This window comes from Cervus canadensis, chromosome 21 (genome assembly GCF_019320065.1).
Source record: "Cervus canadensis isolate Bull #8, Minnesota chromosome 21, ASM1932006v1, whole genome shotgun sequence".
Classification (NCBI taxonomy): domain Eukaryota; kingdom Metazoa; phylum Chordata; class Mammalia; order Artiodactyla; family Cervidae; genus Cervus; species Cervus canadensis.
The window spans coordinates 49,751,876-49,772,115 of NC_057406.1; the positions used below are offsets into that span (position 1 = coordinate 49,751,876).

The 20,240-nt window shown below is 39.1% G+C and overlaps 1 protein-coding gene across 2 annotated transcripts in view; it reads right to left on the reverse strand.

The window, feature by feature from the left end:
* Window positions 1-1,052: 1,052 nt before the first annotated feature.
* WASHC3 (WASH complex subunit 3) overlaps window positions 1,053-20,240 on the reverse strand; it is a 55,484-nt gene continuing 36,296 nt past the window's right edge. For both annotated transcript variants that reach the window (XM_043440601.1, XM_043440602.1), the window contains exon 7: window positions 1,053-1,290. In XM_043440601.1, coding sequence (XP_043296536.1) covers window positions 1,206-1,290 — 85 coding nt within the window. In that variant the 3' untranslated portion in view covers window positions 1,053-1,205. The remainder of the gene's footprint in view (window positions 1,291-20,240) is intronic.

Here is a 20,240-nt window from a genome sequence, read left to right on the forward strand (position 1 = left end):
ACAGAACTGCTGCCAACTGATCCTGTTGGACTGCTCATGTCTCTGGGGCAACAAGCAAAAAAAAAAGGGGGGGGGGGAGTTAATGTGTTGGTTAATGAGGAGCTAGGATTACAACTACAAAATGAAACAAGGAAGATGTATCTGGAACTCATGGAATTCAGTGATTTGCCTGATTCCTGATGCTTCCATGCCTGGTGTGAACAGCAAACAGACAAATGTGGTAACTGTAGCTGAAAAGGGGCAAAGTAACCAAGGCCCTAGATCTCTGAAGGCATGAAGGTCTGGGTCACTCTACGAGGCAGCTAAACTAGACCTGCTGAATTTCTGGAAGAGAGCAAGCAAAGTCTCAAATTGGTGGTGCAGGAAGGAGATGATGAATATGAGTTTTGGTCTTTGGTTCAGTTGTAGAAACAGGAACTATAGGTTGTCTCACTAATCCTCCTGGGTAGTCTTCAATAGAGTGTGACTGCTCATCACTTTGAAGATATGGTGATGGGGAGATGTCACATGGGACTCAATTCTGAATAGGCAAGGGGTAGATAACAGAAAACACCTCTTTTGTCCCACATCACATCCTTTTGTCAGCTTCTGCCATCAGCTCACTCTGAACCACACTAAAACTACCTACAATTTAATTTCTGCTGACAAATATCTGACTTTGATGGTATATCTAATTAATGAACAAGCTGTGAAAAGCTTTACTTGCTAATAAATACTACCAGTAAGTTCCAGACCGACAATAAATGCGACATATAAGCTTCTAGTTGTCACAAAAAATTTCAAACCAGTATTACTTTCTGCCAGAAATTTAACTCTTATGATACAAGTGTACATAATACTTTTCATGCTAAAGTATTCACAAAAATTGAATCATTCACTTTGCCAAATTCATTTTTTTTTTTTGCATTGAGTCTGTTTTTGATCACTAACCTCACATTGACTTCACTCTACATGCTCCTTGCATCTCTGAAATACTCCATCTTCGTACTTTATTTAGGCTATTCTATTTCTCAGCAGGGCCCTTTATTTTGGTAACAAGACATACTGCCAGCTTATTATAAATGCTTTATTTTTTTAACACAGAGGAAGCTTGGTGGCAGATCTGCAGCCACTTGATGTCGTTATAACTAACTACAGTTCAGGCTCTCTTACAGAAGGTAAAGGTGCACTAACACACGTATATGTAATTGTTATGAAAATTAAGCTTAGTCACTAAAAGAAGATTCGTTATCTGAACTTTCTTCTGTGTTTTTTTCACCTTCACCATCAGGCACTGGAGCATCTGGCCTCCTGAAAAAGAAGGGAAAAAAAAAAAGAAATTTAACGCTTTTTCCAGTTGAAAAAAAAATCACTAACTGTAAATGAGGTTCATCCTAGAATACTGCTGCTAATAAATCTGCCAAGTCCACGTCCTTAACTGAGTGCTTCCTGCTCTCTAGCACGGCACGCTTCTCGCAGGCTTCTCCAGGACCAGGGGGTTCAGGGCTATTCCTGTATAGGCCACGGCGCCGTTCCCTCCTGTCCTTACAGAGTGTGCTGCTTCAGCACTTTCTGCTTTTCATCACCATGGAGACCCAACGACAGACAGAGATGTGATCTGGAGAGGCTGGCATGACCAGTGCTAAATCCTTGCAGCCTCCAAGTGTCCGTAAGGTACAGAGAGAGGAAAGCTATAAGTGGAAAGAAAAAGAAAACCTTCAGGTTCAGGAAAGCTGAAGGGAGTAATTTAAAAATGGAAGAGATTTCAAGAATGGGCAGTAAGAAACACAGGCAATATGGAAATCCTGGAGGAAAGTGACTGTTCAAAGTTGGTTCTTAATGTCTGCTGAGTGTTTTCACTTATATGCTTTATCATCAGATAAACATAAGAAGAATGAGTTCATAAAAATAATGTCTTGAAGATTCACTAGGCACAAGATGATGTGAGAATGGTTAAACTGCAGCTTTGTATAGATGTGCTATAAAAAAAACCACAGGAAATTTATTGGTGTCATTAAAAAAGTCAACTTGATAGGTTCCATAGTGTTTGTTAGTAAATCATTTGATCAATGTGGCAGCACTATCACTCAGCACCTATTCACTCTTACCAAGAAAGCAAATTAAGCAAAGTCTACCTGGGGGAAACTAAGAGGGAAAGGAAGACTAATATAGCTGCTCTGTTTTAGTAAGTAAAAGCTACAAAACTTATTTTTCCCTCAGGTTCCTTGATTCTTAATAAGATTTAAGATACCAACAAATAAAACTCTTCTTTGCCACTAATATAATAATTATTGCTAAAATAAGAAAATGTATAGTCTCCTACTTACTTGTTATCATGAATTATGTTATTAGTTATTATGGCCGAGTTCTGGCTTAGTTTTTAATACCATGTCTGTCATGCTATGAAACAGAAGAAATGCTGGCACTGCTCCCTAGCAATGGGTCAAACATAAACCCCTTTGCTCTGCTGTACAATTTTAAATTATGGGGGGTGGTCCTAAGATGGTGGAGGAATAGGACAGGGAGACTACTTTCTCCCCCACAAATTCATCAGAAGATCATTTGAATGCTGAGAAAATTCCACAAAACAACTTCTGAATACTGGCAGAGGACACCAGGCACCCAGAAAGGCAGCCCATTGTCTTCGAAAGGAGGCAGGACAAAATATAAAAGATAAAAAGAGAGACAAAAGAGTTAGGGATGGAGACCCATCCTGGGGAAGGAGTCCTAAAAGAGGAGAAGTTTTCAAACACCAGGAAACCCTCTCACTGGCGGGTCTGTGGGGAGTTTTGGAATCTCAGAGGGCAACATAACCAGGAGGAAAAATAAATAAACAAATAAAACCCACAGATCATGTGCCTAATGGCAACTTCCAGCAGAGAAGTAGCCCAGACACTCGCCTCTGCCACCAGCAAGCGGGGGCTTAACAGGGAGGCACCGGCTGCACTGTTGAGGGTAGGGACTGGGCCTGCATGCCCTGAGGGCAATCTGAGGGAGCTAATGTGAGATGGCAACCCAAACAGTGGGACAGACAGAGGGAGACAGAAAAGAGAGAGAGAGAGAACTTTCCCGTGAAAAGCTCTAACCTAAGGCACTGCCGCCCTGCTCACAGAACAAAGGACTGAGTGAATACCACAGAAGAGCTAGCCGGCTTTGAACCCTGCTGGAGGCAGGGAGGCAGGCGGGCGACAGCCAGAGCCAGAAAGGGGCAATCTCGGCCCCAGAGACGGCATCCTCTACCAAACTGTGAGCAGGCTCCCAGTTGCTAACCAAGTCTTCCTGGGATCCTGGACGGTGGACATCCACCAGGAGGGTCGCAGCCAGAGATCAGCACCCCAGAGGAGACACACGGCACACCTGAGATGGCGCTCCTGCTGCGCACCCAGGAAACCGAGCTGCTGGGACCGGGGAGGTGATAAGACTCACCACCCGACCTGGGAAGAGTGCGCTCACCAAGCACCTGGTCGCCTGGGCGGCGTGGACCTGGGAAAGGCATAAAACGCAGGCCCAACGAGTCTGCGCCTTTGTGTAGTACCCGAGAACCTGAACCCGAGCGGCTTAGACCTGGGAAGTGCATGCAACCCAGGGCCCGCTTTAGACAGTTCCCCTGCACAGCAACCTGGGGCCTGAGCAGTGTAGATGGGGAGAGCAAACACTCCATGAGCGGGGGCAAACCAGTGGGGCTGAGACACTGCGCGCACTCCCCACACTCGCCAGTGATACTCGCTTGCAGTGTTCCTCCCTCCCCACTGCATGACTGAACAAGTGAGCCTAAATAAGTGACCACCTTCGCCCCCTGTGTCAGGGCAGAAATTAGACACAGGAGACTTGCAAACAGAAAAAGCCAAAATAAACAGAGGGAACCGCTTTGGAAGTGACAGGTGCAACAGATTAAAACCCTGTAGTTAGCACCAACTACATTGGAAGGGGCCTGTAGACCTTGAGGAGTATAAGCTGGATCAAGGAACTATCTGAGACTGAACTGACCCCATACTGCCCGCAACAGCTCCAGAGAAATTCCTAGATATCATTTTTTTAATTAAAAAATTTTTGTAAGTCCTTTATTGCTCCTTAGTACCCATTTTTACTTAGGAGTGTGACTACTGGCTTGACTGCCCTCTCCCCCTTTCGACTCTTTTTCTCCCCTAGGTCACCTCTATCTCCTCCCTTCCCCCTTCTCTTCTCTACCCAATTAGGTGAATCTCTTTGGGTGTTCTGGGCTGTGGCAAACACTTAGGGAACTGATAACTGGCTAGATCTGTCTCTCTCCTTTTGACCCCCCCTCTTCTCATCCTGGTCACCTCTATCTCCTTCCTCCCTCTTCTCTTCTCTATGTAACTTCGTCAACCTCTCTGGGTGTTCCAGGCAGTGGAGAGCACATAGGGATTTGATTACTGGCTAGACTGTGCTCTCCCCTTTTGATTGCCCCTCTCCTCCTCCTGGTCACCTTTATCTCCCTCCTCCCTCTTCTCTTCTCCATGTAACTCAGTGACCCTTTCTGGGTGTCCCTTACTGTGGAGAATCTTTTCTCCATTAACCTGGATGTTTTATCATCAAGTGCTTATGAATGGAGAAGTCTGGAGGCTACTGTAAGAATAAGACTGAAAATCAGAAGCAGGAGGCTTAAATCCAAAACCTGAGAACACCAGACAACTCCTGAATCCAGGGAACATTAATCGATAAGAACTCATCAAAAGCCTCCATACCTACACTGAAACCAAGCTCCAACCAAGAGCCAACAAGTTCCAGAGCAAGACATACCACGCTAATTCTCCAGCAACACAGGAACATAGCCCTGAGCTTCAATATACAGGCTGCCCAAAGCCACACCAAACACATAGACATCTCAAAACTCACCACTGGACACTTCACTGCACTCTAGAGAGAAGAAATCCAGCTCCACCCACCAGAACACCGACACAAACTTCCCTAACCAGGAAACCTTGACAAGCCACTCGTCCAACCCCACCCACAGGGATAAACCTCCACAATAAAGAAGAACCACAAACTGCCAGAATACAGAAAGGCCACCCCAAACACAGCAATCTAAACAAGATGAAAAGGCAGAGAAATACTCAGCAGGTAAAGGAACATGATAAATGCCCGCCAAATCAAACAAAAGAGGAGGAGATAGGGAGGCTACCTGAAAAAGAATTCAGAATAATGATAGTAAAAATGATCCAAAATCTTGAAAACAAAATGGAGTTACAGATAAATAGCCTGGAGACAAGGACAGAGAAGATGCAAGAAATGTTTAACAAGGACCTAGAAGAAATAAAAAAGAGTCAATCAATAACAAATAATGCAATAAATGAAATAAAAAACACTCTGGAGGGAACCAACAGTAGAATAACTGAGGCAGAAGATAGATTAAGTAAGTTGGAAGATAGAATGGTGGAAATAAATGAAGCAGAGAGGAAAAAAGAAAAAAGAATTAAAAGAAATGAGGACAACCTCAGAGACCTCTGGGACAATGCTAAACACCCCAACATTTGAATCATAGGAGTCCCAGAAGAAGACAAAAAGAAAGGCCATGAGAAAATACTTGAGGATATAATAGTTGAAAACTTCCTAAAATGGGGAAGGAAATAACTACCCAAGTCCAAGAAATCCAGAGAGTCCCAGACAGAATAAACCCAAGGCAAAACACCCCAAGACATATATTAATCAAATTAACAAAGATCAAACACAAAGAACAAATATTAAAAGCAGCAAGGGAGAAACAACAAATAACACATAAGGGGATTCCCATAAGGATAACAGCTGATCTTTCAATAGAAACTCTTCAGGCCAGAAGGGAATGGCAGGACACACTTAAAGTGATGAAAGAGAAAAACCTACAAGCCAGATTACTGTACCCAGCAAGGATCTCATTCAGATATGAAGGAGAATTCAAAAGCTTTACAGACAAGCAAAAGCTGAGAGAATTCGGCACCACCAAACCAGCTCTTCAACAAATGCTAAAGGATCTTCTCTAGACAGGAAACACAGAAAAGATGTATAAATGCAAACCCAAAACAACAAAGTAAATGCCAATGGGGTCATACTTATCAATAATTACCTTTAATGTAAATGGGTTGAATGCCCCAACCAAAAGACAAAGACTGGCTGAATGGATACAAAAACAAGACCCCTATATATGCTGTCTACAAGAGACCCACCTCAAAACAAGGGACACATATAGACTGAAAGTGAAGGGCTGGAAAAAGATATTTCACGCAAATGGAGACCAAAAGAAAGCAGGAGTAGCAATACTCATATCAGGTAAAATAGACTTGGAAATAAAGGCTGTGAAAGGAGACAAAGAAGGACACTACATAATGATCAAAGGATCAATCCAAGAAGAAGATATAACAATTATATATGCCCCCAACATAGGAGAACCACAATTTGTAAGGCAAATGCTAACAAGTATGAAAGGGGAAATTAAGAGTAACACAATAATAGTGGGATACTTTAATACGCCACTCACATCTATGGATAGATCAACTGAACAGAAAATTAGCAAGGAAACACAAACTTTAAATGATACAATGGACCAGTTAGACCTAATTGATATCTATAGGACATTTCACCCCAAAACAATGAATTTCACCTTTTTCTCAAGTGCACATGGAACCTTCTCCAGAACAGATCACATCCTAGGCCATAAATCTAGCCTTGGTAAATTCAAAAAAATTGAAATAATTCCAAGCATCTTTTCTGATCACAATGCAGGAAGATTAGATGTCAACTAAAGGGAAAAAACTACTAAAAATTCCAACACATGGAACTAACCAACATGCTTCTGAATAACCAACAAATCACAGAAAAAAATCAAAAAAGAAAGAAAAGTCTGCATAGAAACGAATGAAAATGAAAACACAACAACCCAAAACCTATGGGACTCAGTAAAAGCAATGCTAAGGGGAAGGTTCACAGCAATATGAGCTTACCTCAAGAAACAAGAAAAAAGTCAAATAAATAACCTAACCCTAAACCTAAAGCAACAAGAAAAGGAAGAAATGAAGAACCCCAGGGTTAGTAGAAGGAAAGAAATCATAAAAATCAGGGCAGAAATAAATGCAAAAGAAGCAAAAGAGACCATAGCAAAACCCAACAAAGCCAAAAAATGGTTCTTTGAGAAGATAAATAAAATAGACAAACCATTAGCCAGACTCATCAAGAAACAAAGGGAGACAAATCAAATCAACAAAATTAGAAATGAAAATGGAGAAATCACAACAGACAACACAGAAAGACAAAGGATCATAAGAGACTACTATCAGCAACTACATGCCAATAAAATGGACAACTTGGAAGAAATGGACAAATTCTTAGAAAAGTATAACTTTCCAAAACTGAACCAGGAAGAAATAGAAAATCTTAACAGACCCATCCCAAGCACAGAAATTGAAACTGTAATCAGAAATCTTCCAGCAAACAAAAGCCCAGGACCAGATGGCTTCACAGCTGAATTCTACCAAAAATTTAGAGAAGAGCTAACACCCATCCTACTCAAACTCTTCCAGAAAATTGCAGAAGAAGGTAAACTTCCAAACTCATTCTATGAGGCCACCATCACCCTAATACCAAAACTAGACAAAGATGCCACAAAAAAAGAAAACTAAAGGCCACTATCACTGATGAATATAGATGCAAAAATCCTTAACAAAATCTTAGCAAACAGAATTCAACAACATATTAAAAAGATCATACATCATGACCAAGTGGGGTTTATCCCAGGGATGCAAGGATTCTTTCAATATCCACAAATCAATCAATGTAATACACCACATTAACAAATTGAAAGATAAAAACCATACGATTATCTCAATAGATGCAGAGAAAGCCTTTGACAAAATTCAACATTCCATTATGATAAAAACCCTCCGGAAAGCAGGAATAGAAGGAACATACCTCAACATAATAAAAGCTATATATGACAAACCCATAGCAAACATTATCCTCAATGGTGAAAAACTGAAAGCATTTCCCCTAAAGTCAGGAACAAGCAAGGGTGCCCACTCTCACCACTACTAGTCAACATAGTTTTGGAAGTTTTAGCCATAGCAATCAGAGAAGAAAAAGAAATAAAAGGAACCCAGATTGGAAAAGAAGAAATAAAACTTTCACTGTTTGCAGATGACATGATCCTCTACATAGAAAACCCTAAAGACGCCACCAGAAAATTACTAGAGCTAATCAATGAATATCAGAAAGTTGCAGGATATAAAATTAACATGCAGAAATCCCTTGCATGCCTATATAGTAACAATGAGAAAACAGAAACTAAGGAAACAATTCCATTCACCATTGCAACGAAAAGAATAAAATACTTAGGAATAAATCTACTTAAAGAAACAAAAGACCTATATATAGAAAACTATAAAACACTGATGAAAGAAATCAAAGATGACACAAATAGATGGAGAAATACACCATGTTCATGGATCAGAAGAATCAATATAGTGAAAATGAGTATACTAGCCAAAGCAATCTATAGATTCAATGCAACCCCTATCAAGCTACCAATGGTTTTTTCCACAGAACTAGAACAAATAATTTCACAGTTTGTGTGGAAATATGGACCTGGAGGAATCAACCTGCCTGACTTCAGGCTATACTACAAAGCTACAGTCATCAAGACAGTATGGTACTGACACAAAGACAGAAATATAGATCAATGGAACAAAATAGAAAGCCCAAAGGTAAATCCATGCACCTATAGACACCTTATTTTTGACAAAGGAGGCAAGAATATACAACGGAGAAAAGACAATCTCTTTGACAAGTGGTGGTGGGAAAATTGGTCAACCACTTGTAAAAAAATGAAACTAGAACACCTTCTAATACCATATACAAAAATAAACTCAAAATGGATTAAAGATCTAAATGTAAGACCAGAAACTATAAAACTCCTAGAGGAAAACATAGGCAAAACACTCTCTGATGTAAATCACAGCAGGATTCTCTATGACCCACCTCCCAGAGTAATGGAAATAAAAGCAAAAATAAGCAAATGGGACCTAATTAAACTTAAAAGATTTTGCACAATGAAGGAAACTGTAAGCAAGATGAAAAGACAGCCTTCAGAATGGGAGAAAATAATAGCAAATGAAGAAACAGACAAAGGATTAATCTCAAAAATATACAAGCAGCTCCTGTAGCTCAATTCCAGAAAAATAAATGACCCAATCAAATAATGGGCCAAAGAACCAAACAGACATTTCTCCAAAGAAGACATACAGATGGCTAACAAATACATGAAAAGATGCTCAACATCACTCATTATCAGAGAAATGCAAATCAAAACCACAATGAGGTACCATCTCACTCACGCTGGTCAGAATGGCTGCTATCCAAACGTCTACAAACAATAAATTCTGGAGAGGCTGTGGAGAAAAGGGAACCTTCATATGCTGTTGGTGGGAATGCAAACTAGTACAGTCATTATGGAGAACAGTGTGCAGATTCCTTAAGAAAACTGGAAATAGAACTGCCATATGACCCAGCAGTCCCACTGCTGGGCATACACACTGAGGAAACCAGAATTGAAAGAGACACATGTACCCCAATGTTCATTGCAGCACTGTTTATAACAGCCAGGACATGGAAGCAACCTAGATGTCCATCGGCAGACGAATGGATAAGAAAGTTGTGGTACATATACACAATGGAATATTACTCAGCCATTAAAAAGAATACATTTGAATCAGTTCTAATGAGGTGGATGAAACTGGAGCCTATTATACAGAGTGAAGTAAGTTAGAAAGAAAAACACCAATACAGTATACTAACGTGCATATATATGGAATTTAGAAAGATGGTAATGATGACCCTATATGTGAGACAGCAAGAGATACAGATGTATAGAACAGTCTTTTGGACTCTGTGGGAGAAGGCGAGGGTGGGATGATTTGAGAGAATAGCATTGAAACATGTATATTACCATATGTGAAACAGATCACCAGTCCAGGTTCAATACATGAGACAGGACACTCAGGGCTGGTGCACTGGGATGGCCCTGAGGGATGGGATGGGGATGGAGGTGGGAGGGGGGTTCAGGATGGAGAACACATGTACACCCATGACTGATTCATGTCAATGTATGGCAAAACCACTGCAATATTGTAAACTAATTAGCCTCCAATTAAAATAAATAAAAATTTTTAGATTATGCCCATGAGGAATGTACTCAGCATAATAAAGTGTTAGAGCTAAGTACAGCATTTAGTGGTTTTGATTGATGTGCCACTGCCTAAAATGCTAACATGGGAACACAGTCTTCATTATTCTCCACAGAAGCAAGAACTCTATTAGTAGTGGGTATAAATACTGGGTTCAAATCCTAGCCTTGCTATGTAGCTTCTGAGTAACTTTGGGGAAGCTATTTAACGACACTGTGAACCCAACTGACTGACTGGATTGCTGTGAATATTAGGATGAATTACTAACGGCAAAAACACTGAATAATATGTGGCACATTGTTGTTCAGTCACTCAGTCATGCCCCGACTCTTTCCAACCCCATGAACCATAGCATGCTACACCTCCCTGTCCTTCACCATCTCCCAGAATTTGCTCAAACTCATGTCCATTGAGTTGGTGATGCCATCCAATCATCTCATCCTCTGTTGTCCTCTTCTCCTCTTGCCTTCAGTCTTTCCCAGTATCAGAGGCTTTTCCAATGAATCGGCTCTTTGCATCAGGTGGCCAAAGTATTGGAGCTTCCGCTTCAGCATCAGTCCTTCCATTGAATATTCAGGACTGATTCCCTTTAGGATTGACTGGTTTGATCTCCGTGCAGTTCAAGGGACTCTCAAGAGTCTTCTCACAGTTCAAAAGCATCAATTCTTCATTGCTTGGCCTTTTTTATTGTTCAACTCTCACACCCATACATGACTACTGCAAAAACCATAGGTTTGACTATACTGACCTTTGTCAGCAGAGTGATGTCTCTGCTTTTTAATATGTTATGTTTGTCATGTGGCACATAGTAGGTATATTAAATAACGGCTATCATTATGATTATGATTCTCATTGCTATCATGTACCTACTACTTGGCCAAGAAAGTTTTTAGGTGCTTCAGGTATAGAAACAAATAGTAAGTAGTTGCTGCTCTGAAGTTGATAATTTAGTGGGGGAGACAGAAAGAAATAAACTATTGTTATATAGTGTGATACACAAAATATAGTTGTACTAACTACACTTGTTTGAAAGGAAAAGGTAATTCATTCTACTAGCGTCAGTCACAGAAAACTCAAGAAAGGTGAAGACGCTTGTGAAGGGTGTTGGGACAGGCATGAATTTGTCAGAACAGAAAATGTGGGAATAAGTGGGGATGAGAGCATTCTGAGTAAAGGAAAAAACAGGGATGGTACAGCACAATGCATTTGGGACCTATAAATCTTTTGGTAGCTAGGGTATAAATAAAGTAACTGGGGTAAAACAGTAGATGAGATTAGGCCACTTGGTAGGGACAATAGGTGGAGAGTGGAGAGAAGTTATATGAAATGTCAACTTTCAGTGAAATCACACAACTAAGTTTAGGAATTTTAAGAAGTCATTTTTTAAAAAAAATCTAAGTATAGCTGGTGTACATAATTATATGTCACAGGTGTACAATGCAGTGATTCACAATTTTTAAAGGTAATATTCTATTTACAGTCATTATAAAATAATGGCTATATACTCTGTGCTGTACAATATATCCTTGTAACTTACTTATGTATAAGTTTGAACCTTTTAATCCCCTCTCGATACTGCCCTTCCCCACCTCTCTCTCCCACTGTTAACCACTAGTTTTTCTCTATATCTGTGAGTTTGCATCTTTTTTGTTATACTCACTAGAGTTTGATTTTTTCAGATTCCACACGTATTAGTGGTATACAGTATTTGTCTTTCTCTGCCTGACTTGCTTCACTTAGCATAATACCCTCAAAGTTCATCCAAATGGCAAAACTTCATTCTTTTGTATGGTTGAATAATATTCTATTGGATATATATATACACCAGGTCTTTAACCATTCATCTGTTGATGGACACTTAAGAAGTCATTTATTTTTTTAATTGAGATATAATTCACATACCATAAAACCCACCATTTAAAATTGTACAAATTAGAGTTTTTTTTTAGTATATTCACAAGGTTGTACAACCATTGAAAGTGAAGTCGCTCAGTCGTGTCCAACTCTTTGTGACCCCACGGACTGTAGCCTACCAGGTTCCTCCATCCATGGGATTTTCCAGGCAAGAATACTGGAGTGGGTTGCCATTTCCTTCTCCAGATCTTCCCGACCCAGGAACTGAACCCGGGTCTCCTGCATTGTAGGCAGACGCTTCACCATTACTGCAACCATTACTGCTATCTAATTCTAGAACATTTTCATTATTCCAAAAAGAAACCTAAAACTCATTAGCAGACAAGTTCCCTTTCCTTTCACCCTCATCCTCTTGACGACCATGAATCTACTTTTCTGTGTCTATGGATTTGTCTATTCAGGACATTTCATATAAATAGGATCAAGGATATTTAGCCGTTTTGTCAGGATTCTTTCACTTAATAAAATGTTTTCAAGGTTCTTCCATGTTGTAGCATTTATCAGTACCTTATTCCTTTTTATGGCTGAATATTATTCCATTGCATGGATATGCCAATTTGTTTATCCATTCATCAGTTGATGAACATTTAGGTTATTTCTACTTTTTGGCTGCTATGAATAATGCTAGTGGAACATTTGTGTACAAGTTAAGCAGAACTGCTGAGTCATGTGGTTAACTCCATGTTTGACTTTTTGAGGAATTGTCAAACTGTTTTCCCCAGTGAATGCATCATTTTACATTTCCATCAGAATATGAGAGTTATAATTTCTCCATATCTTTGTCAACACTTGTTATTCTCTATCTTCATTCATTTCTTTCTTTTCTCATTTCTTTTATTGTGGTACAACATCACTCATTATCAGAGAAATGCAAATCAAAACCACAATGAGGTACCATTACACACCAGTCAGGATGGCTGCTATCCAAAAGTCTACAAGCAATAAATGCTGGAGAGGGTGTGGAGAAAAGGGAACCCTCTTACACTGTTGGTGGGAATGCAAACTAGTACAGCCACTATGGAGAACAGTGTGGAGATTTCTTAAAAAACTGGAACTAGAACTGCCATATGACCCAGCAATCCCACTTCTGGGCATACACACCGAGGAAACCAGATCTGAAAGAGACATGTGTACTCCAATGTTCATTGCAGCACTGTTTATAATAGCCAGGACATGGAAGCAACCTAGATGCCCATCAGCAGACGAACGGATAAGGAAGCTGTGGTACATATACACCATGGAATATTACTCAGCCATTAAAAAGAATTCATTTGAATCAGTTCTAATGAGATGGATGAAACTGGAGCCCATTATACAGAGTGAAGTAAGCCAGAAAGATAAAGACCATTAGAGTATACTAACGCATATATACGGAATTTAGAAAGATGGTAACAATAACCCTATATGCAAAACAGAAAAAGAGACACTGATGTACAGAACAGACTTTTGGACTCTGTAGGAGAAGGTAAGGGTGGGATGTTTCGAGAGAACAGCATCGAAACATGTATATTATCTAGGGTGAAACAGATCGCCAGCCCAGGTTGGATGCATGAGACAAGTGCTCGGGCCTGGTGCACTGGGAAGATCCAGAGGAATCAGGTGGAGAGGGAGGTGGGAGGGGGGATCGGGATGGGGAATACATGTAAATCCATGGCTGATGCATGTCAATGTATGACAAAAACCACTACAATATTATAAAGTAATTAGCCTCCAACTAATAAATAAAAATAAATGGAAAAAAAAAGGGGTGTTGAGTACATTCACAGTATTGTGCAATCATCACCACCTAACCAACCTCCAGGATTCTTTTCATGTTGCAAAACTGAAACTCTGTACCACTTAAACAATAACTCCTCATTTTTCTCTCCTTCTAGCCTGTGACAACCACTCCTCTACTTCCTCTGAATTTGTCTACTCTAGGTACCTCATGTAGGTGGAATTATTCAATACCTGTCTTTTTGTGACTGTCTTCTTTCATTTATCATGTCTTCAAGATCCATCCATATTGTACCATGTATCAGAATTTCCTTTCAACTTTAAGATTAATAACACTTCACTGTGTGCAGACAATACATTTTGTTCATCCATTCACTTGTGGATGGGTGTTTGGGTGGTTTCTACGTCTGGACTATTGTGAAAAATGCTGCTATGAACATGAGTGTACAAGCATCTATCTGAATCTCTGCTTTCACTTTCAGTATATGCCCAGAAGGGATTTTTGGAGAAACTGCCATACTGCTTTCCATAGCAATGATATAATTTTACATTCCCACCCAGACTGCACAAGGATTACAATTTCTTCATATTCTTACTGATAATTGTTTGCTTGCCCTCATTCATTTTTAAAATAAATTTAAAGCTACTTTGAATTGTAATTGCTATGAAAACAAAAGAAAAGCTACATACTAGAGTTCCTTTTGTTATATAAAAAACTCCAAAAATTGTGAAAATCAAATGAGGTTATATACATGAAAACATTTTATAAGTTATAAAGCTTTAAAAATGTTAATGTAATAATAAAACTCTTAACAGCATTTCCAGACTGGATATTCATATTAATATTCTTAGGGGAAACAGTATTTGGCTTTTTAATGATCAGAACTGCTCTGGCTTGATTCTGTGTGTGTGTGGCGGGGGGTGGGGGGTGGGCATGCATACCTTTTAATTTTCTTTCATAGAAAGAAGCTTTAAAGATATGTTTTAAATGGTTGCTACTTTAAACTACTACTCATACTTCAATACTAAAATGTGGAAATGAAGATTTCACAATACTCTTAGTATTTTAAACATACACATGAATCACTAAAAACGACTATGTCAGCAAAATGCAGAAAAAAATATGAAGTCATATTCACGATTTATCATGTATATATTTAAAAAATCTAAATCTTTAGTGGTTATATTGGTAGCTATATTTTAATAAGCATATTTATATAATTTGTGGCATTAAGATTATCAATTAAAGTCAGTAAAAGCAAAATTTTTAAAGTTTAACTTTAAACTCCTTACTGTTTAATTTCTTTAAAAAGAGATATTTTCAAAGATTACTAGGTTGACCTCAACTAAAACTGAGCCAAAATTTAGAAAGGAAAGGACTAACCACATACAAATTAGTACTTTTTAGCAAACAGGATGCTGTGTGCATGTTATTTCTGTCATCTTTCTCCCATTTACATGAACAAGACCGTCAACTGTCCTCTTCCTTTCCTTATACCGTTCCTTGTTCCAGTCACAGAATCCAGGACTGGCAGGTCTGGAGAACCCTGCTCTGTAAAGAGACCGGGGTAAGGGAGGGCTCATAACCCAAACCGGGACAATCAGAACGCTTCCCTAGAAATAAGCTATGGACTATGGAGAGGGGGTTCTCTTTCCTTTCAGTTGGTGAAACTAGCAATATTACAGCCATTTAAAATATAAAGTAAATATTATTTGCTAATTCCTTGTTTTCCAGGAGGAAGCTCATCAGCAGTAGGAGAAAAGTAGATTATTATGCCACGTTTGATTAAAGGCAGGCTGAGGGACAGGTGAGAGAAAATATCAAGCAGCCAGCAATAATGGTGCTGTGCCCCTGATTGTGTCCTACTTAGACTTCTTACGGATATGAATCAATAACTTCCCTTTTTACTTTAGCTAGTTTGAGTTACGTTTCTGTGATCCTGTACATAAAGGATTCTTAAAATATAAATATCATTGATCTGATTTGTTTTCATTAAAAAGAGATTTACATTTGTGCTTAAAAGCAAAACCACTTTGATGGCAAACATTATATACATTCTTTGGAAAAACATGTATTTATGCACCAGTAAATGGTTTAAAGATATTTTTCATTTTCTTTAAATTTAAAACAGTGGAATTTAAAGCAGATGAAGTGCCAAAAACACTGCTAGTGCAAATGCTGCTGAGTAGCAGGGTTGTGGGGAGAGGGTGTGATAGTCATTCAAACAACTTTTCAGTATCAGCTACAGTGCACACAGTCATAACGTCACACGACACCTGTCAACTAGTGTCATTCTCAGTGTTGGTCGCTCAGCCGTGTCCGACTCTTTCTGACCCCATGGACTGTAGCCCGCCATGTTCCTCGGTCCATGGGATTCTCCAGGCAAGAATACTGGAGTGGGTTGCCATTCCCTGCTCCAGGGGATCTTCCTGACCCAGGGATCGAACTCAGGTCTGCCTGTGTTGCAGACAGATTCTTTACCACCTGAGCCACCTATGCAATGGCAGTAAGTGGTCTTAAACAAACAGCCAAACACTGAATTCCTGAACTAAGATTACATTGACTATATAGACATCTGGGATAGTTAAAAAAAAAAAAAGACAATTTTGAGTACAGTAACTAGTAAGACTGATTTCAGCATTATATTTACTCAAACTACACACACTTTGGTCTTTTCTATTTTTTTTTTTTTTGCATTTCAGTGCTACATTTATTTTCTCAGCTCAAATATATAATTAATAATAATTAATTGGTTCAAAGACAATAAATGAGAATTCAGATAATAAATGAAATTTTGATAAACACAAAAACTTGCAATTGAGAATTTGAATGCCCATCAAGGCAGGTATACCTGTTCTTTGCTGTGATAAGCAGATTCCCCAGCCAGAGAAACAATGTAATACCTAATATGATAAAGAAAAAGGAAGCTAACTATCCTAGGTAAGATGCTTTTCTCCTGTTTACCTTGGGGTTCTTTACATCCCAATAGCTCCCCTAACTTCTTGCTTGCTAGAAGGTAGACCCCAACTGTTTTTAACACTATTTCTTCAATATTTTTATTATCTCTTATCTCTTACTGTTGTGAAGCAACAGTTACAACTGGACATGGAACAACAGACTGGTTCCAAATAGGAAAAGGAGTACGTCAAGGCTGTATAGTGTCACCTTGCTTATTTAACTTATATGCAGAGTACATCATGAGAAATGCTGGGCTGGAAGAAGCACAAGCTGGAATCAAGATTGCTGGGAGAAATATCAATAACCTCAGATATGCAGATGACACCACCCTTATGGCAGAAAGTGAAGAGGAACTAAAGAGCCTCTTGATGAAAGTGAAAGAGGAGCGTGAAAAAGTTGGCTTAAAGCTCAACATTCAGAAAACTAAGATCATGGCATCTGGTCCCATCACTTCATGGGAAATAGACAGGGAAACAGTGAAACAGTGGCTGACTTTATTTTTTTGGGCTTCAAAATCACTGCAGATGGTGACTGCCGCATGAAATTAAAAGACGCTTATTTCTTGGAAGGAAAGTTATGACCAACCTAGACAGCATATAAAAAAGCAGACATTACTTTGTCCACAAAGGTCCATCTAGTCAAGGCTATGGTTTTTCCAGTGGTCATGTATGGATGTGAGAGTTGGACTATAAGGAAAGGTGAGCACCAAAGGATTGATGCTTTTGAACTGTGGTGTTGCAGAAGACTCTTGAGAGTCCCTTGGACTGCAAGGAGATCCAACCAGTCCATCCTAAAGGAGATTGGTCCTGGGTGTTCATTCGAAGGACTGATGTTGAAGCTCAAACTCCAGTACTTTGGCCACCTGATGAGAAGAGCTGACTCATTTGAAAAGACCCCACTCATTGGAAAAGACCCTGATGCTGGGAAAGATTGAGGGCAGGAGGAGAAGGGGACAACAGAGGATGAGACGGTTGGATGGCATCACCGACTCAATGGACATGGGTTTGGTTGGACTCTGGGAGTTGGTGATGGACAGGGAGGCCTGGCGTGCTGCAGTTCATGGGGTTGCAAAAAGTTGGACACGACTGAGCAATTGAACTGAACTGAACTGACTCTTGTGATCAAAGTCTCCAACAGTGGACTAATCACAGTTTTCTGACATTGTTTTTTCCTGTCCTATATTTTCCAGCCAGTATGCCAGTCAGTGGTCAAGGACTGGTTGTTGTTGTTCAGTTGCTAAGTCATGTCTGACTCTTTGTGGCCCCATGAACTACAGCACGCCAGGCTTCCCTGTCTTTCACTATCTCCCAGAGTTTGCTCAAACTCATGTCCATTGAATAGGTGATATCATCCAACCATCTCATCCTCTGTTACCCCTCTGTCTCATCCTCTGTCACCAAGGACTGGTAATTACCTTGAATGGAATACCAGTTCAGCAAGAACTAGAAAAATGGAACAAATAAAAAAACCTGTTTTTGGAATTGTTCAGTTGGGGAATTGAGATCCCCAACTAGTCAAAATCCAACCTTTAATCCATTATGTTCTTCGGTAGCAGGAGACAGGCAAATCACTGGCAGATAAGGAATGCCCTTAGAGGGCAAGAAAGTCTGCTGGATGTGCCTTGAATATAATTAAATAAAGTTTTCTTGCTTTCCAGTATCCTTTTGGTTAACACTAATAAATCTCTCATCTCAGTGAGAAGTAGGCTGAGGTGGTTACTTTTATTCCTGGCAACCACAGTCATGGTCACTGCACAGTCTGAGAAAAGGGTATAAATGTCTTTTGAATAGATATATCCAGGACAAATGCCAACTGAGCTGGTTCTGTTTAAAGCCTGCATAACTCAATTTCTTTAGCCAAATCAGTATGCTGCAAACTGCACTCTCCTACTAACATTAAGAATGTGACCAGTTAAATTTAAATTTCAGAAGTCTGTTCTTTACTACAAAGTTGAAAATACAGATTTTTCAGTTTTGGAAAACAGAGAATATAACTCAAAAGGATAATTACTCTGTGTACATTAAATATGTCTGTGTTGAGACCACAATGGTATACAGGCAACTACAGGACTATAAACAAGTTGTGATCTGAGAGCCTGGTAAATCCAATTGTTTAGAACTTGCTACATATTCTTCCATTAAAACATTCATAAATCACAACTAACATTTACTGAACATTTACTGCTTGTCCAGAGCTGTTTTGAGTGCTTGCTTACTCTGAATGAATCTATAAAGGGTGAACTCTTCTATTTCACATTTATGAGGAAACGGATGCACAGATTGATTAGGTAATTAGTTCAGGGTCATACAGCTAGAAAGGGGCAGGGCAGAATCTGGACCTCAGCAAGTAGGCCATTTCTAAAGTCTGCCTTAGACTGAGACTTAACCATCATGAACTGCATCTCTTGCTGGACAGGTTCAGAGGCTAGACTATTTATCTTGGAGTAGTAAAAGTAGTAATTACTAGCAATAGTAACCTTAGTTATGGGACATAAATGAAACCATAGAATAGGATAGGGAGAAACATTTTTCCTTTTCTTGGTAAGAGAATCTAGGCATTGACTGAAAAAATTTATAAGGCATGATTTATCTGCTCTGTATTTCTAAAACAGATCAACCTGAAAATTTTCTATTTTCTTTCCTTTCCATCAACTTGTGTGTATGATGACAAAGGTATTATTCACATATCTTTTTAATTCATTGAATTTTTTAAAACTAATTTTTACAAGCTAAGAACTAATTTTTACAAGCTAGAACCAAGAACTAAGTCTTGGTTATATAAGCCCTATTGTCATTTTTAAAAACTTAGATTTCTAAGAAGATTAAGTAGCAAACAAATACTATTTATTTGGTAATTACTGGCATTTTCTTCAGTTTTATAGACTTTCTAAAATTCAGTGATGGTCATTTTTGTAGGAAAACAGCCAGGTTCTCTTCTCCCTTGTCAAGTAAACTGTTTTGGTTCAAAGTTACATACTCTTAGTTTCCAAACTGTTATAAACACAAGCTAATTGAATAACAGCGTATTTTCTGATCAGTATTTATTCCTATATTAACCTCAGTTTTGCTCTTTGTTCAGACAAAGAACAGGAAATCTAAATATAAATCTGTGCAAACAGATTTAGACTACTTCTTCCTACAGTTACATAAGTCTCTCTCCCTACCTAGGGCTAAAAAAAAGTTTATGTTTATACTTTAAAAGAGAAAAGAACCATCTTTACTGAAAGTTCTTGGCTTAGGCTTAATATATACCTAATATTCTAAATAAAAGCACACTATTTCCTTGGATGGCGCATTTTCTTCTTCATCTCAGGCTTTCTCCTTAAAGCAAGGCTCCTTAACTTTTATGTAAACATGATTCCTAAAGTGACAGAAGTCCTCTTTAACAAGGTGGTTGATTCCACTTATCATATCTAGCTAAATGTAGTTGCAGCTGGTTTTCTAGTGGTAGTGGTGATAGGTTATAGTGAGTCACCCTACTCCAACCAGCGCCCCTTGTGACCA